General features: G+C 41.7%; 1 protein-coding gene across 1 annotated transcript in view; it reads left to right on the top strand.

Annotated features, from left to right (window-relative positions):
• HYDIN (HYDIN axonemal central pair apparatus protein) overlaps positions 1-22,465 on the top strand; it is a gene marked incomplete at its 5' end in the record, with an annotated part of 303,461 nt that overhangs the window by 84,553 nt on the left and 196,443 nt on the right. Inside the window, 6 exon segments of the mRNA XM_080643807.1 lie at positions 5,065-5,132; positions 12,003-12,232; positions 14,673-14,773; positions 17,578-17,713; positions 20,057-20,221; positions 21,338-21,490. Of these exon segments, the coding sequence (XP_080499933.1) occupies positions 5,065-5,132; positions 12,003-12,232; positions 14,673-14,773; positions 17,578-17,713; positions 20,057-20,221; positions 21,338-21,490 (853 nt within the window).

The following is a 22,465-nucleotide window of genomic DNA, read 5'->3' as shown; positions in this document are numbered from 1 at the left end:
ACAAAACAAAAATAAACACACCTGAAATTGCTATACTAATAGCAGGCAAAAGAGACTTTAAAATAAAAATTGTTACTTGAGACAAAAAGGACATTTTACAATAATAAAAGTCAATTCATCAAGAAGATATAACAGTTATAAACATATGTGCACCTAACAGCAGAGCCCCAGAATACATGAAGCATAAGCTGACAGATGTAAAGGGAGAAATGGGTAATTCAACAATAATAGTTGGAAATGTCAGTACCCACTTTCAATAATTGATAGAACAACTGGGCAGGGGACCATAAAGGAAATAAGAGTTGAACAACACATAAACCAACTAGAGCTAACAGACACATACAGAACATTCCACCCAGCAGGTGCACTTGGAACATTTTGCAGGAGAGACAATATGTTAAGCCATCAAACAAGTCTCAATGCATTTTAAGTGATTTGAGTCATACAAACGTGTTTTCAACCACAAAGAAATGAAATTAAAGAATAAAAATCAAAGGAAATTTAGAGAATTCACAAATATATGAAAAATGAAACATCACCAATGGGTCAAAGAAGAAATCACAACAGAAATTTTAAAATATTTTGAGATAAGTGAAAACAAAACAGATGTTAAAACTCTTGAGATGTAGTGAAAGTAGTGTCTATAAGAAATTGTTAGCTGTTAAATGCTTATATTTAAAAAGAAGAAATATTTCAAATCAATAATATAAATATCTGCCTTAAAAACTTGAAAAAGAAGAGGCAAATAAATTCAAAACAAGTACAAGGAAGGAAATAATCAAGATTAGAATGAAAATTAATGAGCAAAACAATAGAGGAAATTAATGAAAGTGAAAGTTGGTTCTTTGAAAAGGTCAACAAATTGACAAACTTTAATGAAACTGACCAAGAAAAAACTGAAGAAAAGCCTCAAAGTACTAAAATCAGAAATTAAAGAGGGGGCATTATTACCAATGTTACAGAAATGAAAATAATTATTAGGGAATTTTATGAACAGCTGTATGCCAACGTATTAGAGAATCTGGGTGAAATTGATATGCTCCTAGAAGGACACAAACTATCAAAACTAACTCAAAATAAATAGAAAATATGAATAAACCTATAATAGTTTAGGGAGATTGAAATAGAACCACTACCACCCCCACCTCACCCTGACACACACACACACACACACACATCCCAGGAACAGATGGCTTCACAGGAGAATTCTACTGAGTGTTTAATGAAGAATTAACATCAATTATCCACAAAATATTGCTTCCCCCCAAAATAGAAGAGGTGTGAACACATTCCAACTCGTTTTCTGAGGCCCATATTACCCTATATCCAAATGAGAGAAAAGCATCACAAGAAAAGAAACGGACTTTTACAAATATAGACACAAAAATTATTGACAAAATACTAGCAAACCAAATTAAAGCAGCAACATATAGAAAGGATTATACACAATGACCAAGTAGAATTTATCCCAGGAATGCAAGTTTGGCTCAACATAAGGAAATTATTGTTATACAACATATTAGTAGACTAAAGGACCAAAACCATATGATCATCTCAATAAACATAGAAAAAACACTCACTAAAACTAAGCACCTTTCATGATTTAAAAAGATAAACAAAAACAAGGAACCTCAGCAAACCAGGGATTGCAAGGACCTCCCTCAGCATGATAAAGAATACCTATGAAAAACTCCCACTTAACTTTATGCTTTATGGTGAAAGACAGACTGCTTTCTCACCAAGGTCAGGAACAAGACAAGGAAGTCTGCATTGCCACTTCTGTTCGACGTTGTACTGGAGGTTCTGTCCAAGATTCTATCCAAGGCAAGTAGTTGAGAAAAAGAAATAAGAAGCATCCAGATTGGAAAGGAAAAGTAAAACTATCTCTGTTTGCAGATGATGTGAGGTTGTATATAAAGAAACTTAAGGAATACACACACACACACACACACACACACACACACACACACACACACACACAGAACTAATAAGTGAGTTCAGAAAAATTGCAAGATATAGGATCAATATACAAAAATCAATTGTGCCCCCTACCTGGTTTGGCTCAGTGGATAGAGCATCAGCCTGAAGACTGAAGGGTCCTGGGTTCGATTCTGGTTGGGGGCACGTCCCTGTGTTGCGGGCTCAATCCCCAGCTTGCGGTGTGCAGGAGGCAGCCAATCAGTGATTCTCATCATTGACATTTCTATCTCTCTCTCCCTCTCCCTTCCTCTCTGAAATCAATAGAAGTATATTTTTAAAAAATTAATTGTATTTCTAGGCAATAATAATGAAAATTCAGAAATTAAGTTAAGAAAATTCCATTTACAATAGGTTCAAAAACAATAATATATTTGGAAATACACTTAACCAAAAAAGTGCAAGATTTGTACATTGAAAACTACAAAACAAGACCTAAATAAATGAAAAGACATCTATGTTCATATGGCAATACCTCCCCAAATGATACGTAGATTCAAGATGATCCCTATCAATATCCCAGCTGCCTTTTTTGCAATAATTGGCAAGTTGATCCTAAAATTCATATGGAAATACAAGAGACCCAGAATAGCTAAAAGCAATTTCGAAAAAATAAGAACAAAGTTGAAGGGCTTTTGCTGTTCTATCTACTCTTCAACTACATAATACAGTTTTTTAAGTAGTTGGATAAACAACACTGTAAAATTAATGTGATTTTAAAAAATTACTCATGGACCATTTTCTTCCTTCAAATATTTACATATGTAATTTTATAAAGTTTTAACCATAGCACAGATATATTTTGTCTTCAAAATATTTCACTTGCCGAAACCGGTTTGGCTCAGTGGATAGAGCGTCAGCCTGCGGACTGAAGGGTCCCAGGTTCGATTCCAGTCAAGGGCATGTACTTTGGTTGCGGGCACATCTCCAGTGGGAGGTGTGCAGGAGGCAGCTGATCGATGTTTCTCTCTCATCGATGTTTCTAACTCTCTATCCCTCTCCCTTCCTCTCTGTAAAAAATCAATAAAATGTATTTAAAAAATATTTCACTTAACATGTCATAGTAATTCAATCATTCTAACTCGTAGTCTTTATAATTTTACCAGACCACTGCAGTGGTGGAGGGCACAATCTTGGCAGAGCCTGTCCTAATATTCAGAATCCCTGTTAGAATGAATGTGACCATATCTAAGTCCAGATGGTATTCAGCCACGATTCCCTAGTTGTGTGTGCCTTCGAACAGATGTGATTTAACTCTGGTTCTTTCTACGTCACTGATTATATGACTGCTTTGTGCAAATTTGAAAGCTTCTTTCTTCCTATCTTTAGCCTTTTGTGCCTTTCAGACACTTTTGATCTATTATTTTGTCCCCTTCCCCCGCCCCCGAAAAAAAATTCTTTTACAAGTCAAGAATTTAATCCGTAGGCTGGTTTGACTTCCTTCTCAGCTAGATCCTAATTCCTTGCTGAGTACCAGCCATCCCTTTTGAAACCAGCATTGAGTCTCTGCTGTCATGGCCCCTCCCACACTTGCAGCCTCTCACCACATTATGGTCATAGTATTTCCAGGGCACCAATGCACTCAGCATGGTGAGACACACCTGCATCACCAGTATCTGGAGCTGGGTGAATAAGGAGATTTATGCTTAGGTATTGGCTGGTTTCTGCATGTCTATAACATTAAACGCCTGGCACACTGGAAGTTGTAGAATCTATTACAGACATGTCTCATTTCATTGCACTTTGTTTTATTGCACTTCATAGATGTTGCGGGTTGTTTGTTTGTTTGTTTGTTTGTTTACAAATTGAAAGCAAGACCCCCCCCCCCCCAGCAAAACGATTACATCTCACTTTATTGTGATACCTGCTTTATTATGGTGGTCTGGAACCAAACCCACAATATCTCTGAGGTATGCCTGTATTTATTTCATTTTATTATTGCCGGAAACTAATTCCAGCATGTCATAAATGCAAGAAGTTTCATCAAAAGGTTGATGGAACTTGGGTATTCAGCAGGGCTGAATCACATGTTATTGCCTGTTGGAAATGGCTAAGGGCATTTCCCCACACCTAAAGCTTTGCATAGATGACTGCTTGCTGCCAGACAGCTGAGGGCATTTCAATCTACATGTTATTGCCTCCTGCTGGCCAAACACCTGAACAGCCCGACAGTTCCCCCAATCTAACAATGCCTGCTGTATACTAAACTTACCTTTAATATGTATATCTACTTTGCCTTAGGACAAATTGTGTTAATAAAGAGCAAGGGATTCAGAGATTCAGAAGGACTTGGTTTTTTTAGCTAAGTCTCCTCTGCCCCCCCCCCCCCCCCCCCCGCAAATGCCTTCCAAATTTATGTTTTGTCTCTAGACTCTTTAATAATTTACAGCAGCTATTCTCCAGATTCCTGAACCCTTCTAGAAGCTGGACAAGATCCCAGCATATTATTTTTTAAATATTTTTTATTGATTCCAGAGAGGAAGGGAGAGGAAGAGAGAGATAAAGATATCAATGATGAAAGAGAATCATGGATCAGCTGCCTTCTGCAAGCCCCCCACTGGGGATTGAGCACACAACCTGGGCATGTGACCTGACCAGGATTGAACTGTGACCTCTTGGTTCATAGGTCAACGCTCAACCACTGAGCAATGCTGGTCATGAGGCCTTGCACTGAGAGAGAAATAGACCAACATTTAGGGTAAGGAGTCCTTTAAAAGTCACCAATCCAGTCCTCCCCTTTATGCCTGAGGAAAAGAAACTAAAGCCTGTAGAGGTAATGACTGGCCAAGCTCACAGCCAGTTAGTGGGAGGGAAGGGCCTCAAACAGTTTTATAAAAGTGTGGGACAAGGACTACTGGTATCATTGATAGTCTTTGAAATTTCTCATATGATTAAACCTATACTTTTCCTTTCTTGCCTGAGTTAGCCACTGTGTTAGACCATCATCTCTTAGTTTTCTTAAACCCTGGATTCAAACATTGACTTAATGCCAAATGGGGTTTTCAGTTGACCCTGTCGAAGTTGCTGACTGTTACCCTGCGTTCACTGGGTTCTCTCCCACTCCCCTCCTTGTGCTCCTGCTTCCAGAGGCTGTGTCATCGGGCCCACCTTCCATTTTAATGTTCCTGCTCTGCACTTTGGGGATGTTTCCTTTGGTGAGTATTTTTCATTTTAAATTAGAAACAGAGAAGAATTACTTTTCTCTACAGGGGAGGACAAAGGTTTGCGAAGAGTCTTTCTTACCATTTTTTTTATGGGTAGAAACTGAGAGGATCTAGAATTGTTCTTCTGCAGAAGTGGCATTTCAGTGCCATTTCCCCGTTTCCATGTGAAAGTTGGAACTGCGTCCCGGGCACTAACAGTTGTCAGGCCACGGCCATCCCCCCTCTTCCAGCAGGGAACAGTGGAAGGCCTTATGCTTCACTCCACCATCTGAACATTACGAACATTCTGTTTATGTGCAGATTCTGATCTGCCAGTCTGGCTACACAGCTACCTTTTCCCAGAGATGCTCTCAAGTTCAAAGTGAACTCAGTGGTGGGTCGATTCAGGTATCTTACCACTGCAAATTGAAGACTCTTCTGTATTTTTGTGTTATCTTCTCATCCAGTTACTTCTCTAAGTCATTTTCTCCCACTAAGCTTCCTCAATAATAAAAATAAGAACAATGATAATAGCAAAAATTCCTATTTATTGGTTCTTTGTATATATTCCAATCACTGCTAAGTGCATTACATGCAGCACTACTTTTAAACCTTTTAGCAACCCTATGGGGAGGTACTATCTAAGATCCCCATTTTAGAGATGGAAGAACTGAGCATTGAATGGTTAAATAACTTCCTAAAGTCACACAGCAGAAATTAGCATTTCAGTTGAGGTGTATTTAAATCATGTACTGTCAGCACAAGTGGTATTGCACCCAAAGAGGCAGAAATGGGTTCTTGGGGGTTGAAACAAAACTTAGATATAACAATGGTTTGTGGTCCTCCAGAGTTCAACCCTCCCCAACAGAATCTTGTCCCTTGGTATTTAATTTCTTCATTAGGAAGAATTTAATATGATTTAAATTCTATTTAATTTTTTTCATTAGGGAGAAATTAAATAGAATTTAAATCATATTAATAAATATAATTTATTTGATTTAAAATTAATTTATCACATTGGTTCTTTTTAGGAGATGATAATTTTTAAAAAGGTTGAAAACCGCTGGTCTAAAGCCATGCTCCACAAACTTTTCCATTTTGTTCTATCGTCTCCCACTTTGACTTTCAGTTCTTTTGCATCTACTTGGGGGAAAACAGTTCTTTAGGAAAAGCTGATTAGATGCCTTTATCAATTGCTTTAACATTTGGGGGTATGACAGTTTTATTTATACAGAACATATTTATTTATATAGGGCCCCCATCTGCATTATATTGGGTAAGATACATACTATAGGTAAATCTATACACATGAAGTTGAATATCTGTTTGTTACTATAGAATATGAAAATGACTAGAGAGATTCTTACAAAATTGTAGGGCATGTTTGAGTGATAGACTCTTTTGAAGGAAATAAAAATGACTACAACTTGAAAATCATCTGTTGGCCAGCTAAGAAAGGCATCCTCTCTCAAGGGTGACTGTGACAGCTGCACAATAAGAAGTGAATTAGTGTCCCAAGACCTATGCAGTCATCCTCTAAACAGCTCAAACGGAGTCCACAGGGAGGTCTGGGCAACTGATGCATGACGGCAGCATATCCTTCCACAGGCGTTTCAAGACAGAGTCCAGCCCAAGGACATTTGGGAGATGTGTCTGATATCAGATTGCCCTGGAGGGAGAAAACAGAGTACAAACAAGCACCTCAAATCAGTTAGTTCAGGAAATTTCACACCGATTCATTGTCCAAACTCTGCTCTATTGCTCACCTCTGCAGTGTTGATGTAAATGCTGTCCTAATTGATAGGCCAACAGCCGTTTCTCAGACTTGGTCTAGCTAGAAGTTTTGATCACTAGCTTAGGTGAAAATTAGAAGCAGCTTATTTTTCTTTCCTTGTATAATATCTTATTGAACCAGTTGTTGAGACAGCCACTAGGTAAGATGCTGGAACACTCTACAGAGCCATGACCCAAGATTGCCAAGTCTGAGATTTGAAAACTTATCACTCCTGAGTCTCCCTTCAAAACCCAAGTTGCCTTTTCTTTTAGTTTGGATATGGGTTCCTGAGTCTTCTCTAGTGTGTCAGGGCATGTTAACAAAAACATATCCTTTTTGCTTGCCAACAGGAGATCTAGGGCCGTGGTTTTCCAAACCACTTGGGTCAGTTAATTGAAGCTACTTTTCTGTGCTTATAGATTTTGTACTGTAACAGCCAAAATTAGAGACAATTTTATGATACCCTTTCAAAATTATTTTATGACATTTTCAAATCCCAAAGTTGGAACTAGAGTCCACATGACTTCAACACAAAGTCTTATTATTTTTTCCAGGTAGTGGGACCTCCCGTCACAAAGAAACACAGTCCATTGGCAGTTATTTACTGGAAGCTTTTCATTATTATCCTGCATGTGCAAGTAGGGCTTTGACGAGGCAGATAAAAGTTAGCATGTCATGGGCTCTAGAATAAAAGACCAACAAGGATACATACAGTTCCAGATGCAAAAGCGAAATTAACTGTTACAGGAGCAAGCCAGGAATTGGAGGAATTTTTTTAGTTATTTCAGGGTGACAGACTTATCATGTGGAGTTAAGCAAGGTTTGCAGAGACTTTTGTAGGGCTTGGGAGTGCATGAAGCTAATGAAAGTTGGTAATATTGTCCCCATATTGGCACTAAGGCCCATTCCATTCCTGAAGAGGTGTCTGTTGTAGGTTATTGTGAGAGATGAAAATGTAGATTTGACATCAGGGTCTACTGGGATTGATGATGTTGGGAGCTACCATATGTTACAGTTTAGATAATCTAAAGCAGGTTAGTATCTAAAATGTTTGAAGATGGTTATAAATATCTTGATGATAGGATTAGATGTCGGATGACATATCTAATAATTAACTAGGCTGACTGAAGCTACAATAGCATGAGAGTGTCAGATGATAGAATTGGGTGGTAATTGTCCCTGAAGGAACATTGAGGCTTCAATAAATCCTCAGAATAGTCAGAGAATAAAAGGGACCAAGTACCCACTGATATGCCAGGTGATCGACCAAAAAGGGCCGGGTGGGTATCTGTTAAGCCACTATTTTTCAGGAGGCACAAGAATGTGTTAGATTGAAAATAAGGAGTATGAAAGGCTCCAGGCATTCAGTATACTTGACAATTGGATAATTTAGACTGAGAAGTTAGGGTTTGAGGGCAGAGTTTTTGGAATAAATATAAGCATTTAAAAAATGCATGATAGTTGTCTCTTTCATGACCCAGGTATGAACTGTCAGTATTTTATTCAGTTATTTAAATGGACTTTCTGAGGGTGTAGAGTAGGGAGTCAAGGGCAGCACTTACTTTTAATGATCATAAAAAGATCTTAGAAAGGTTGGCAGAAGGGGTCATAATAAGCACAAGCAAAGCCCACACCTAAGCAAGTTATCATTAACAGTCAGAGAGACATACCAAGGGATATCAGAATTACATAACTTTAAGATAGTAAATAGAGAATAATACGGCCAGATGATAAAGAACAAAGTAGGCAAAGGAAACGTCTAGCAAAATCTTGTTCCACTAAGTCTTGGGCAGAATCTTTCTATGTCATGTAAACACTGCTTGTTTTGAGGAACTTGGAATGGCAATCTATTTTTGTAGGTCAACCATTTCTGGAACTTTTATTAGCAAACTACCATTTAAAATCTCCAGTAAAAGTGTTTTCTGCATGGCTTCAGCCAATAATTCAGTTTCTTTGGGCATCTTTTTACCCAAAGGTCTACCTTATAGGTAACCCCAGGGTCAGTGAAGCCCCTAAAGAAGACCGTTGGTATATTTTTTCAGAGTGCTCATTGAAAGAAGAGAGAAGTCCTGAGGCTGAATTTTTAGAGACGGCTTCTAGACCTTATAGATGAGTTGGTTCTTGACAATATTTAGTTATGTCTGCATGAAGCAAGCTTGATTCAGACTGATAAAAGACTTGTAATTTCCTGGATTTTCTAGTTTAATACTCTACGAGTTTCAGAGGAAATTAACCTGATCTGATGGACATTAGAATTAAAGGTAAAACTCTTCCCCAAAGAATTCCAAGAGCCTCAGAGAGCTTGGCCAATTCAAGAGACGTAATACTGTTTTTATGCTGTACATTTCCCAAGAATTGTGGATCATGAAATTTTACATCAAATGATTAGCGCACTGTAAGATTCTTTATAACTTCTGTGTGAGGCTGCTGTTCCCCCAAGGAAGGAAAGTTATAGTGTATACTTTCTTAGTCACATTTATGGCAGCAGCCTTTCTATATAGGGAGGCTCAAATCCATCTAAAGAATTTATAGACAATTATAGGAACATATTCTTAAATATATCATCTTTTATTTGAAAGGTTTACTGGAGTGTGATTTAAACCCATGTTTCACTGCACAGTTTTTCTTGAATGTGATATCCAGCTACTAAGGAAAATTTTTCCCATCAGCTCTTGTTCAGAGGTGACCTTATCTCTTCTGTGATGGGATGTGTGGTTTTTGTCAAAGACCAGCTCGGGCTTTGGGGCCCAACACAGTTGATGTGCTGACCATTGAAGTGGACTGAGGATGCTGATTTTAGGAAATGTTGATGTTTCTTAGTTTGGGGATCATTTTTTTATGTCCAAATTGGGTTGTGCAAATGTTTATTGATCTCCCGTTTTCTGCTTTATTTCTACAGACAACTACAAAAGTACGACCTGTTTTGCAGAATATCTGCCAACACATTTCCCTTCACTTGGTGGAGATTTTTATTTTACTAGAAAAATTAGGAACCTATTGTCTAAAAGATCCCATGTGTCCCCCAAAGTCCATGAATTGTAATTGAATTTTTGGTCCTGGGTATTGCTGAACAATTTCACACTCTCCTTACTTAGGTCCATTCTTTAGTAGAACAATCATGTTCTAAGTAATGTAACATCTTTTGTCAGAATTGAAACTTTTCCTTTGCTGCCTTCTATTCTTTTGCTCCTAGTTTCTGTAAGTCTTCTTAGAGGCTTCCTAGGTCAGGTGACAATATGCATATTAAATGAAAATCAAATCTCCTGAGAATATTGTCTTTTAAATCAAATTTAAGTACTAGGAGAGGAATGAAGGTGCCGTTGTGAATCTTTAAGGCGTTCTGACCAAGCATGTTGTTAATTATTCTAAGAAATGTTGAGTTTTTATATATTTTGATATCTCAGCTCATAGATGCCAAGGAAGGGAGAATAGAGGTCTGCACTGTAAAGTACCAGCATTCCGTTGAGACTGTAGATAGGACAGTTTAGGATTTAGTGCTACCAGAATCCTAGTCTTCAACAATATCCCTTCCCTTTAGGCTTTTTGACAAGCAATATTACAGGTAATGGTACAAGGAATTGCTCTAGGTAGGAGGTTATAATTGCCTTATTCTGAGAAAAACTAATAGCTTCAGGAAGTAGTCTGAGCAATGGTTTGGAAGAACCCATCTGAGTCTTTATAGGATCCACTTCCATAATATGCACACCCTACATTAGACGAGTGTTTATCCCACAAATGGTTGGGTAAAATCAGAGTGTAAGTCCAATGTAGCAATTACATGATTGTGAAACTGACTTTCTAGCAATTCCTCTGGAATTTTCAAGAATAATCCTTCAGGTGCACTTTATCAGACAATTCTTTTTTTCATTAAAGATCTCTTCCAAGTTGATTGGCAGGGGTGGTATCACAGAGGAGACATGAACGTGTTTCCTCTACAGCCCTATTGCGTAGACAAGGCTCAGACATGAGGAGAGAAGTGGATCAGTTCAAAACGCCCTCCGCAGTACTGCAGCGGTGACTCCCAGGCCAGCTGTAGAATACTGCCGTAGGGTTCAAAGTAGAAAGAGTAGTGTTTGCATGCATGTTTGTTCTCCTGTGGTTACAGATAATTCTTGTTCTGAAAGTGGTGGCAGATACAATGGGCACCTCGGGGATCCAAAATCAGAGCTCAGTTTGTTGCTTACCAGGCAAGGAGGACCCCCATCTCTTTGGAAAGGAACGTGAACCTCACTGAACCGGAAGTAGGGGAGGGCTAGCTATAGCATGAAAAAGCAGCTTTGTCTCAGGGAGGTAAAAGCCAATGTGTTGGTCTCTGTCTGGCTCAGAAGCAGATCACAAAGTCCCTCTTGGTAGAGGCTGTTATTCAGTTTCGTGTCATCGACTCTGAGGGCATGAGCCTCAGACAGGTCCAGGGTAAGTTATATAATGTCTTGGCAGGCTTGGGATCACATGCGGACAAAACCGCACAGACTTCTCCTTTCACACATAGACAAATAAAAAGAGCAAACATTATTCTTTTTTGGGGGGAATCTGTATTTCTATGCAAAAGTTAAATGCAAAACATCCTTCTAGGAGACTACTCAGCAAATTGATAACAGAGGCCAGCTCTTGGGAGGGATGGTGATTTTATGTCTATTGTTGCTGCATAGTAAATGAATAAGTATTCATTGAATGGCCGAAACCGGTTTGGCTCCGTGGATAGAGCGTCGGCCTGCGGACTGAAAGGTCCCAGGTTCGATTCCGGTCAAGGGCACGTACCTTGGTTGCGGGCACATCCCCAGTAGGAGGTGTGCAGGAGGCAGCTGATCGATGTTTCTCTCTCATCGATGTTTCTAACTCTCTATCCCTCTCCCTTCCTCTCTGTAAAATATCAATAAAATATATTTTTTAAAAAAAAGTATTCATTGAATGATTGAACGAATGAATGAGTGAATGAAGGAAATGTATGTATTGATTTACAATTGAAAACAATATGGCAGAGAGTTAGAATTAAGCAAGTAGTGCTGAATTGCATAGACCATTTATTTGAGAGGTTTGGCAGCTGAGGAGGTTGAAGTTAAAGGGAGGTTTATTGTGGGCCTTTTCTCACCTCATGTTTTGTTTTCCAGGGTTTCCTCATACCTTGATATGTTCCCTCAATAATACCTCCTTGGTCCCCATGACCTTCAAACTGCGTATCCCTGGAGATGGCCATGAAAGCATTTCAAGCTGTGAGCAATATTCAGACACCGAAGGACCTTCTTGGAACAAGGAGGAAATACCCATAACGAAACCAAAAGAATTTACCATCACTCCTAACTGTGGCACCATTCGCTCCCAAGGATTCGCTGCTATCAGGGTAAAGTGCACCCACCCCAGGCAGCTGAACTCTCAGATGGCCACTGGGACTACATCCAGGGTTTGCTCTGCATGCCCAGAGTCAGTGGGAAGGAGTGCCTCTAGTTCACATGGAAACGTGGGCCTGTCAGGAAACAAACCGCTGTGGTGAAAGAAACCCGACGCAAATACATGTGGCAAAAGAACTGACACCTCTCCCGTGGATTTCCATCAGCCTCGCTGTGCTGCCTCCACCAGATCAGTGGGTCGTGGGGATTCCTGGTGAAACCACAGCTCTGCACAGATAGTGCCCCCATCAGCGCAGATATAAAAAGATTTAAGGATTCAGTGATAATTAGGTCCTCCTTTCCTTTAGACTCAAATTGTTTATACCAATGAATGTCCACCTTTATGACACAGGTGACATCCCGTTGATTCAGACTTTCAGTCTGAACCTGGGCTTCATGGTGAATGGGGATGCCATGTTTCTAACAGGGCTTAATATGTGGCTGTCAGTGCCACCAGCAGAATTATTTCATGTCCATAGACAGGAGAAAGTTTTCCTGTCTTCTCTCACTGACTTTCTCTTCTTCAAACAGTCAGATCTAGCAATATTGAATGCTGCAAAATTGAAATGATTTTATCTTTTCTGGAAAAGAAAAAAGATAAGACTTTATAGCTAAGGTTAATAATTTCCTCTTTAGTCACTGTCTGTGAATATTTAATTCAGCTCTGGTTTTATCCCCTCAAAATTGTTTTAAATGCTTCATTATATCTCACCATGAATCTATTAATTCTAACTTTTTCTGGAAATTTTTTTTTTTAGCTCTTTCAAGGGCTTCTCCACTGGTCCAATGAGGTTTGATTTCATATATCGTTATAACCTCTCAGGATTACTATCTCAGTCTATTTGGGCTGCTCTTATAAAATACCAGAGACCAGGTTGCTTATAAACAACAGAGATTTATTTCTCATAAGTCTGGAGGCAGGATGTTTAGATCAGGGAGCCAGCATGCTTGGGTTCTGGTGAAGGCATTCTTCCAGCTTGCAGGCTGCTGACTTCTCCTTCCATCCTCACATGGTGGGTGGCCCTCTTTTATAAGGGCACTAATCCTGCTCATGAAGGCCCCACCCTCATGACTTAATCACCTCCCACTGGCCCCACCTCCTAATACTATCACATTAGGGGCTAGGATTTCAACATAGGAATTTGGGGAGGATACAACCATTCACAAATCATAGTTGCTAACTGTGAATTTCCCAGAGAGAAGTGCTGTTGCAATGAATTTATTTAATTTTTTATTTCTTAATGCTCAGCCTACCTGTTAGCTACCTTCCCTTTTTTTTGCCTCTCTCACATAGGACGGGAAGATTTGAGAAGATGTAGATCTATCTAGTAGCCTTCTGCCAGAACCACATGTTTTTCTGCCTCCTAACCACAGCTCAGAGACATAAACAAGGGCAGATCACTCCAGGAATCTCTGCACACAGGGGCAGCTGCCTCTCTCCAAATCTGACACATCTTTCCAAATCAATGACCCCATCTTCACTTTATTTTTCCTTTCTATTTGGAAAAGCTTTCTCCAAGCTTCAATTTTCCCTCATGATCTGTACTCCAACCATGTCTCTGTGGACTCAAATTTGCATCCAGTAATTCCCTCTGCAACTAAAACAATTTTAATTAGTACCTGATACATAATGTATAGCTAGAAAAGCCACAACCTGTGCCAGAAGCTGTTTTCTAGGCTTGCACGCATCCCTTCCAGTACAAATCATTGTAAAGCAATTAAAATCGTAACAAGGCTTCAAAAGCCTAAATGTAATGTTTCACAACAGTAAATAAAACACGGGGTGAAACATACTACTTGCCAGATATTGTCCTTAGGCAGACCTTTCTTTGGCACCTCTATTTTCTGCTTTAATAGTGAATATGGGGGCGGGGGACAAGCTTTTGGTAAAAAGAAAAAACCACACGCACAACACAGAACTAGCTGATGTTTCATGCATTCTCTGCTACTGACATGGTTATGTCATGTATTTTGCCATAAGAGACATTTAGCTGGAGTGTTTTATTGGTGTACTAAATTTTCATCATTAATATAGCCCAGAGGTATGGGGAACGACTTAAATTGCAATAATTAACATTTGTTTGATGTTGCTCATCCTTCATGGTCACTTCCCCCCTTATGTAGGTACACGCTTCTTTGATAACTATCTCCTCAGAAATGAGCCGACCTATTGTACTAAAAGCCACTGGGCTTCTAACCTGGCCTTTGGAAAAACTCAGCATGCCCTGACCAGAAACGCCCTGGCTCAACTAAAAGTGTGAAATGCCATGCATCCCACAATCAAGTACTCAGAAGCCACACTCCTCAGTGGGGATGTCCCCGGGCTCCCCTCTCCCCGCTGCAGGGGGAGAGCTGGGCTTTTAGAAGAGCAGCTTTTCACCTTTTGCTTTCCAGGTGACCTTATGCTCCAACACTGTGCAGAAATATGAGCTGGCCCTGGTGGTGGACGTGGAGGGCATCGGGGAAGAAGTGCTGGCGCTCCTCATTACAGCGAGGTATCACTCACCCGCTCCCCTCTTCCCAGTCTCCCTGGGCCCCAGGAAGGGCTGCCTCTCCAGAAGGCAGCAGGTCTGTAAACGGCTCACACTGCATTTGTTCAGCTTTCCCTGAAGGGAGACTGAATGTGATTCAAATGACAGAGCTTTCAAACTGCAAACGCACCTTCACCTTCTGTGGAAATAAGAGAAGGGTGTGTGTGTGTGTGTGTGTTGTTCGAAGAGTACTGGTGCTCTCTGTTTTTAAGTTTCTGACTTTGCAGGTATATAACTAAAAGGATTTTAGCAGAAAGATGTGAACAGTTGCTGCTTTTTATTTTTATCATTAAATACAGTACCCCGGAGGTCTGCAGCAGAAACAGTGGTGCCCACAATTCTGCAGTGGACGATCCATTTAGCAAGACAGTCCTGCTCCGGGCTGCACGCGGGCGCCCGAACAAGGCCCTCTGTAACTATAAACCCCTCAGAACCATCACCAACTTCTCTATTTAAAAAAAATATTTTTTATTGCTTTCAGAGAGGGAGAGAGAGATAGAAACATGAATGATACGAATCATTGATTGACTGCCTCCTGCACACCTCCTCCTGGGCATGGAGCCCGCAACCCGGGCATGTGCCCTGACGAGGGGTCAAACCATGACTTCCTGGTTCATAGTCAACACTCAACCACTGAACGACACCAGGCGGGCAGCTTCTCTCTGTTCTAACGGAGACAGCAATGGGCTCTGGAGTCAGGTTAAGATCCTGGTTTGCTTTGTTGACTATGTCTACTTGACCAAGTTACTGTCTTTCCACTGATGGTGACAGTGACCCTGAATACAATAATCGGTCACACTGTTGCCAAAGCAAACGAGGGTCCAGATCTGGGACTTTAGAGTGTACATATGGAAATGCCATCTAAAGGAAATAGGGAAAATTTCTGGCAATACATCAATTCCTAGAATTTAGGTCTGTCATGAATCTTAAGAAAATGCACCTTAAAGAAGGTGCAGACCTACTGGTTGGCGGAGGCATCATAAGGGGCACCTGTGCCTGGGCCTTGGGCTTGGATGAAGTCAAAGAGCAGCCTTGAAGGAACTTGAAGGTCAAGGTCTTGTTGTGATCTGTTTACTCAGTATCCCTTCCCAAACACCTAAGTAATTTATTTGTTTGTTTAAAAAGCATGTGGAGCCTTTCATCTGGTCCTGTCTATACCCAAGTTGGCCTTTTTGTCTAGTCTTGCATTCTTCTATGTGGGTTTATTCTGATACTTTCCAGCCTCTTTTCCCTACAGCTATCATAGGAAAGGCCGATTTTTTTAAAAAGAAGGCCTGCCTGGCCGGGTGGCAGTGGTTAAGTGTGGACCTATAAACCATGAGGTCGCGCTTTGATTCCGGTCAGGGCACATGCCCAGGTTGCGGGCTCAATCCCCAGTGGGAGGCATATACTAGTAAGAGGCAGCCGATCCATGATCCTCCCTCATCACTGATGTTCCTCTCTCTCTCTCCCTCTCCCTTCCTCTCTGAAAGCAATAAAAAAATATTATTTTTAAAAAAAGGTCCTAAGAGGCTATGAGTGTCTACCATGTATACTCTGTGACCCATGTCAAGTACTAACTATGAACCCTCTCAGCCACGGCATTTCAGGTAGTAAAGGATTAGCTTTTGAAAGTCATTGGGTCAGCTGACAACTTCCATTTTAGCTAAAAACGAACACTCATCTCATGTGAAATCTCAAGCTTTGGGGTTAACAGGACTCTTTCCTGTCATTATAGTACTTTTCTGTAATCTGTAGAAACTGCTCAAAGACTCTCAACAGAGAATTGCTTTTCGAACTTGCTCTCTAAAGTGATGTTCCCAGAGAGCCAGCCGTGATGGCTTGCCGTGCCCCCTCCCGCACATCAGTCGCCTCTTACTGAGCCCTTCCATGGCACTGTGCTATGCCCTTCGTTCACATTAGCCCCTGTACTTCCCACAGCTCCCTAAGAAGAGTTAATGATGCTCCTGTCAACCCCTAGAATTACCTGCATTTTATTTATAAGCAACATGGAGCTCTAGGAGGGAAAACAGCTTGCTCAAGGTTGTGCTTGAACCTGGCTCTGTCGGACTTCAGTGCCAGCGCTCCTCACCATTGCACTGTATTGTGACAGTGCAGCCGGGCAGGGCAGATGCTGAGATTCACAGACACAAATAAAACCCAAGTCACCTAATGATAGACCAGCTGCACACACAGGGCTTCAATTCCTCCCTCTCCAGCACACACCCCTCCCTCGCTCTCCTCCACTACATCCCCTATTGTCACCGCGCCAGCTCTGGGTCGAGCAGCTGCCTTGCCTGCTGATCCAAGACAGCTGTTCTGCATAGGAATTAGAATTATTACCATTATTTAGCTGGTGTGAGCTGTTACCAGCCCTCGGGGGACTCTGGCTGGTCCAAAGTGTCACAGCTAGTTACGACCCCATGCTGGTGGCATTGCCCCTGTTTGACAGGAAAACAGCTTCACTACCCTAAGGAACCTGTCCTATGGGGGTCCCTTGCCAAAGGAAGGCTAGTATGAAAAACAATGGGAATGTTAGTCATTACCCACAGACGACAGCTGTTTAAGGAGTCTTGCTTCCAGCCCTTTTTTGATTAAAAAATTATGACTGGGGGCTAAGGGAGAGAGGGAAGGCAAGGAGAGAAGATATGAAAGTGATTAATGTAGTTATTAGATTAAAATACGATGTGACAGTAACAAATGTGTTTAACTTGGGACTCTTCGTTCTCCATATGTAAACAAGCTTTCTATCCTTTTAAATTCTTTAATGGGCTCCTTCCTTTGAGCAGGTGTATTGTACCTGCCCTCCACATGGCTAATGCAGAGGTGGACTTCGGGCGCTGCTTCCTGAAGTACCCGTACGAGAAAACCATCCAGCTTGTCAATCCGGATGACCTCCCAGGATGCTACGAGGTCCTGCCCCAGGTGAGTTACTTGATCCTTTTTCAGTGTTGATGTTTCTGCAGTTGGATTCCCTCAATAAGAAAGAGATAGCCTCCTTAGGAGCCATATTCCTAAACACACGACCTTGTGCAATTCTGACTTTTAACCCTGGGGATGGGGTTATAAAGCTACAGCTGGATTGCCACCTGCATGCGTGAGCAGCTGCAGGTGTAAGCAGTTGCTAATTTCCCAGGAAAATTGCCTTTGATAAAGAAAGCGTCAGGTAAGCCAACACACAGAAGTTGCACCTGCAGATAATTGCCTGGGAATTAACCATGCACGGGGAACGAGGCAGAGCTGGGAGTTTTCATTTATGTCCATGGCCGTGACGTGAACCGCTTCACTAAGATAAGGTAATGCAATATTTATATCCTGGACTAGAAGGCTAGAGATAGACAGGAGTGAGAAAGGAGAAAGTGCCTCTTAATATTTTATGAAATAGATTGTCCAATGCCACTACACCTGGCCAGGTGGGAGACTAAGCCGTCAAATGTGTATGGACTAGAGATTTTAAAAGATCTGTACAACCCGGAGGAATGGAAGGTTCCTAATGAGATGCAGTTTACCCAGAGTGCATTTGGGTTTAAACTCAGTTCTGTAAGGACAGTACTCTGATAAAAATTCATGCAAACAAAATCAAATGGGGGTTTTATTTGGCTAAAGTTCAAAATGAGTTAAAAGACGAATGTGGGGACCACAGAACCAAGGCAGGTTTAGGCCTATCAGAGAAACGTGTGTTTAGCCAGAGAAAGGAGGTGGCCACCATCAACCCAGAAATTTGTCTTCAGATCTTGACATTGTATTTTTGTAATAGAAACCTGGAAAAAAAAAAAAAAAGAATCGTGTTCCAGGTAACCAGAGTGGCAATCTATGTGATCTGAAAATCCAAGTCATCTGAGGAGCATACGTAGTATTTAATCTGGAACAGACAAGACTTAACCCTGCCAAAATAGCTACCCTTCATTAGTCGAAGGGCTGGTATGTAAAAGATGGGATTGCAGCTATTCCGTGGGCTTCTCTGAGACAAAACCAGAAGGCAAGGGTGGGGGGCCACAGGGGACAACTTCTCCAACTTTCAGATGCTTAACAGCACAACAGGCCAGCCCTACGCAGTGCAGGTCACCTCAAGAACTCTGAGCAGAGCCTGCATCAGGGGTGATGGGGAAGGTATTTCTGCACAACTGGGCTGGGGAAAGGGTGAGGCGCTTGCCTCAAGCACAGTATTTAAGGTGGAGCCAAAAAATCCAAAATAATCAAGATTAACATTTTCATGCCACATTTTATGAAATCAATATTAATGAAAAGTCCATGATGAACAAAATATAAAAAGTTTATATAAAGACAGAATCAGTATTACTGGTTTTCCTGTTGCCTCAAGCTCCAACAAGGCAGGACAGCGTGCAGCCGCAGAGGGACGTGCCGTTAGATTAGGCCACGTTAAACCAGTGCAGGCGGGGAAAGACTGCGGGGTGCTCCGGACAGGTAAAACTGCATGCTCTGTCGTCCTCCAGGAGCTGAGCTTCGGAGGAGTGCTTCCCAGAATTACCTAAACTTATTTGGCCATGGGATTTTCAAGGTTTTGTTAGTGGTTGTTGTCATTGTACAAGAGCTAGTGATAGGCTGAGCAGTGTTCATTGGTAGACACTGGACAACATTCATTCATTTGCCCACCTATTTCCCCATTTAAAAAACATGTACTGAGCATATGTTTGGGGCCAGAAAGTGGGCATTGAGAAGAGGCTCAGGTTGTGCCCTAAGAAGTGTCCAACCCATGGTGACCATGGACACATCGATAGTGTGGGCTGTGGAAAAGGACTGCAGGGTGCTCCGACTCCAGGGCACCAGGGATCCCTGGGGAGTTCAGGGTGAGGGTGTAGGCAGGCCGAAGGGAGCAGGCATTCCAGAAAGAGGAAACACGTGCAAAGAACTGGAGGTAGGGGCAGCGCCATGTGTTTGGGAAGTACTGGAGGCCTCTCTCGGTGGAACACAAAGGGCCAAGGTGGAGGGAGTAAGATGTGGGGGCGTGGAGGGCCAGGTGGGGAAGGTGGCCATGGGCAGCTGCTGTCCTGAACCGATTCGTGTTGTGGATAATCTCTACATCCTGCTGGGCTGTGCACTTTGAATTTAGAGCCTTATGCACACTCAACCAAACTCCCTTTGGGCAAAATTGGGGTGCTCATCCCTACATACTTGCTTGAACAATGAGACATTTCTAAAGGACCTCCATGGACACAGGACAACACTTGTTTCAAAATAATCTAATATGCTATCGATTTTCCATCCTGCCAGGGGCTTGTTATCTCTCTGGCTTGTCTCTCCCACCAGGTAGATGAGGACTCGCCCGCTGTGTTGCTCTCTAGTCCCAGCCCCTATGGAATCATCCCTCCCCAAAGCACCGTCCACATACCTCTGATCTTGGAGACCCAGGTCACTGGGGAACACAGGTCCACAGTTTACATCTCCGTCTTCGGGAGCCAGGACCACCCTGTGGTGAGAGACAGTTTTCAGATTGCACTTCTTACCAAACCTCCAAGCCTCCGCTTTTAAGGCACATGCCATATTTGCATATCCTCCCGTTGTTTGTCGTTTTAAAATTCTACATTTTCACTCCATGAAACTAGCAATACGGTACGTTGGGAATCTATTTGCGGATAACTCCAAAAGTAGTGGTGTTTGTAGCACTTGTTCTTAAACTCCTTTAAGGAGTTTTTCACACAGAGATATGCCTGACCCTCTCCAGACCTACCAAATCGGAATTGCAGCCAGGAGAGCACACCTGTATATATTTTTTTAAATGAGTGATTCTCTTTTTTAAAAAAGTATTTTTTATTGAAAATGCAGCTCGTGTGAGGGCCACTTGCTGAGCAGCCAGCACTTTATGAAAGAAAAAGGCCCATTTTCTGGCTGAGGACACAGGGCGAGGGCGTGGAGCAAGGTGGATCTCAGCCCCCACTGCACAGCTGTGTGTGGCGGACAGCCACTAGACAAGCAGCAGGACGTGGCTCAATCCTGCCACTTCCGATTCTTTTTTTTTTTTTAATATATTTTTATAAATTTCAGAGAGGAAGGGAGAGGGAGAGAGAGATAAAAACACCAATGATGAGAGAGAATCATTGATCGGCTGCCTCCTGCATGCCCCACACTGGGACTCAAGCCCTCAACCGGGGCTTGTGCCCTGACCCGGAATCGAACCGGGACCTCCTGATTCATAGGTCGATGCTCAACCACTGAGCCACGCCAGCCAGGCCACTTCCTATTCTTAAGTGCCAGTCCTCAGCCCCATGCTGAGTGTTGTTGAAGCTGGAGTACCGGGTGGCATATAGAGGACCGTTATCTGGTTTCCCCTCGGTGCACAGCTCCGGGCTGACCCAGGGAAGCAGACCATCCTGGAGGGATTTCAGACTGGATTCAAAGGTCTGACCGGCATGGCCATCCCTGTGTCCCTCTGACCGCAGAGTACCAGGGGGAGGGAGGTCAGTTCTCCTGAGCACCCTTTTGTGCCCCTGCTTTTTACTGAAGAGGTGGCTAGAAACTTTTGTTTCAATCAAATTTCAAGGCCAGCCGTTTTCAGCCGTCCCCTTGTTCCTTCTCTCTCTGGGAACGCAGGTGTGTCAGTTAAGGAGCATCGGAGAAGGCCCGGTTATCTACGTCTATCCCGACCAGGTGGATTTTGGCAAGATCTACGTCCTAAAGGAGTCCTCCAGGATCATCAACCTCTCTAACCAGTCCCTCATCCCTGGATTATTTCAGGCACACATGGTGAGTAGTACACTGTGGGACTCTCGTGGGATTAAAATACAGCATTGCCTTTGCAACAAGCCTTTGGAAATGACCACCAGAAGCAGGCAGTTACCTGGTTCAATTGCGTTTAACTATGTTATTCTCATCTGCAACTCCTTTTCATGGTAGGCATTCTGTTGACTAAGAAAAACAATATGCATGTGGTTTGGTAAGCAAGCAAATATATTTATTGCCCCGGAGATCTCCTTACTGAGCTGCATGTAAGCCCAGCCCCACATCTCAAGAAACACCTTTCACATGACTCTGTCACTGAAAATGCTTCCTCATATGTAATTTGAACCCTTTTGGCTACAAATTTGTTGGTATGCTTGTTTTTATTCTCTCTTCCTTCTAGCAATATTTTAACATAGTGGATAAGGTTGTACGAAATACATTAAGGTAGTATTTGCCAAAGGTAGAAATTAAAGAGTGAGGCAAAGATAGATATAAAATAAGTCTGTCTTATTTCTGTGTATTTTGTAGTGACAGATTTGCTAGTCTTCTGTAAACTAATTTTTTTTATAGTATGTATATCTCTCTATTTATTTATGTATGTATATATTCTTTTTTTTATTTTTTTTTATTAAGGTATTATATGTGTACATATCTTACCATTGCCCCCCCCCACTCCCATACATGCCCTCACCCCTCAATGTTTTCAATCCGTTGGTTACTCTTATATGCATGCATACAAGTCCTTCCGTTGATCTCTTATTTCCCCCACCTCTCCCTAACCTTCCCGCTGTAATTTGACAGTCTGTTTGATGCTTTACTGCCTCTGTATCTATCTTTTTGTTCATCAGTTTATACTGTTTTTCATTATCCCCAAATGAGTGAGATCATGTGGTATTTTTCTTTCATTGACTGGCTTATTTCACTCAGCATAATGTTCTCTAATTCAATCCAGGTGCCTACAAATGGTAAGAATGCCTTCTTTTTTATGGCAGCATAGTA

The sequence above is a fragment of the Plecotus auritus genome (genome assembly GCF_963455305.1).
Source record: "Plecotus auritus genome assembly, chromosome: 10".
Classification (NCBI taxonomy): Eukaryota; Metazoa; Chordata; class Mammalia; order Chiroptera; family Vespertilionidae; genus Plecotus; species Plecotus auritus.
This window is presented reverse-complemented; position numbering and strand designations above follow the sequence as displayed.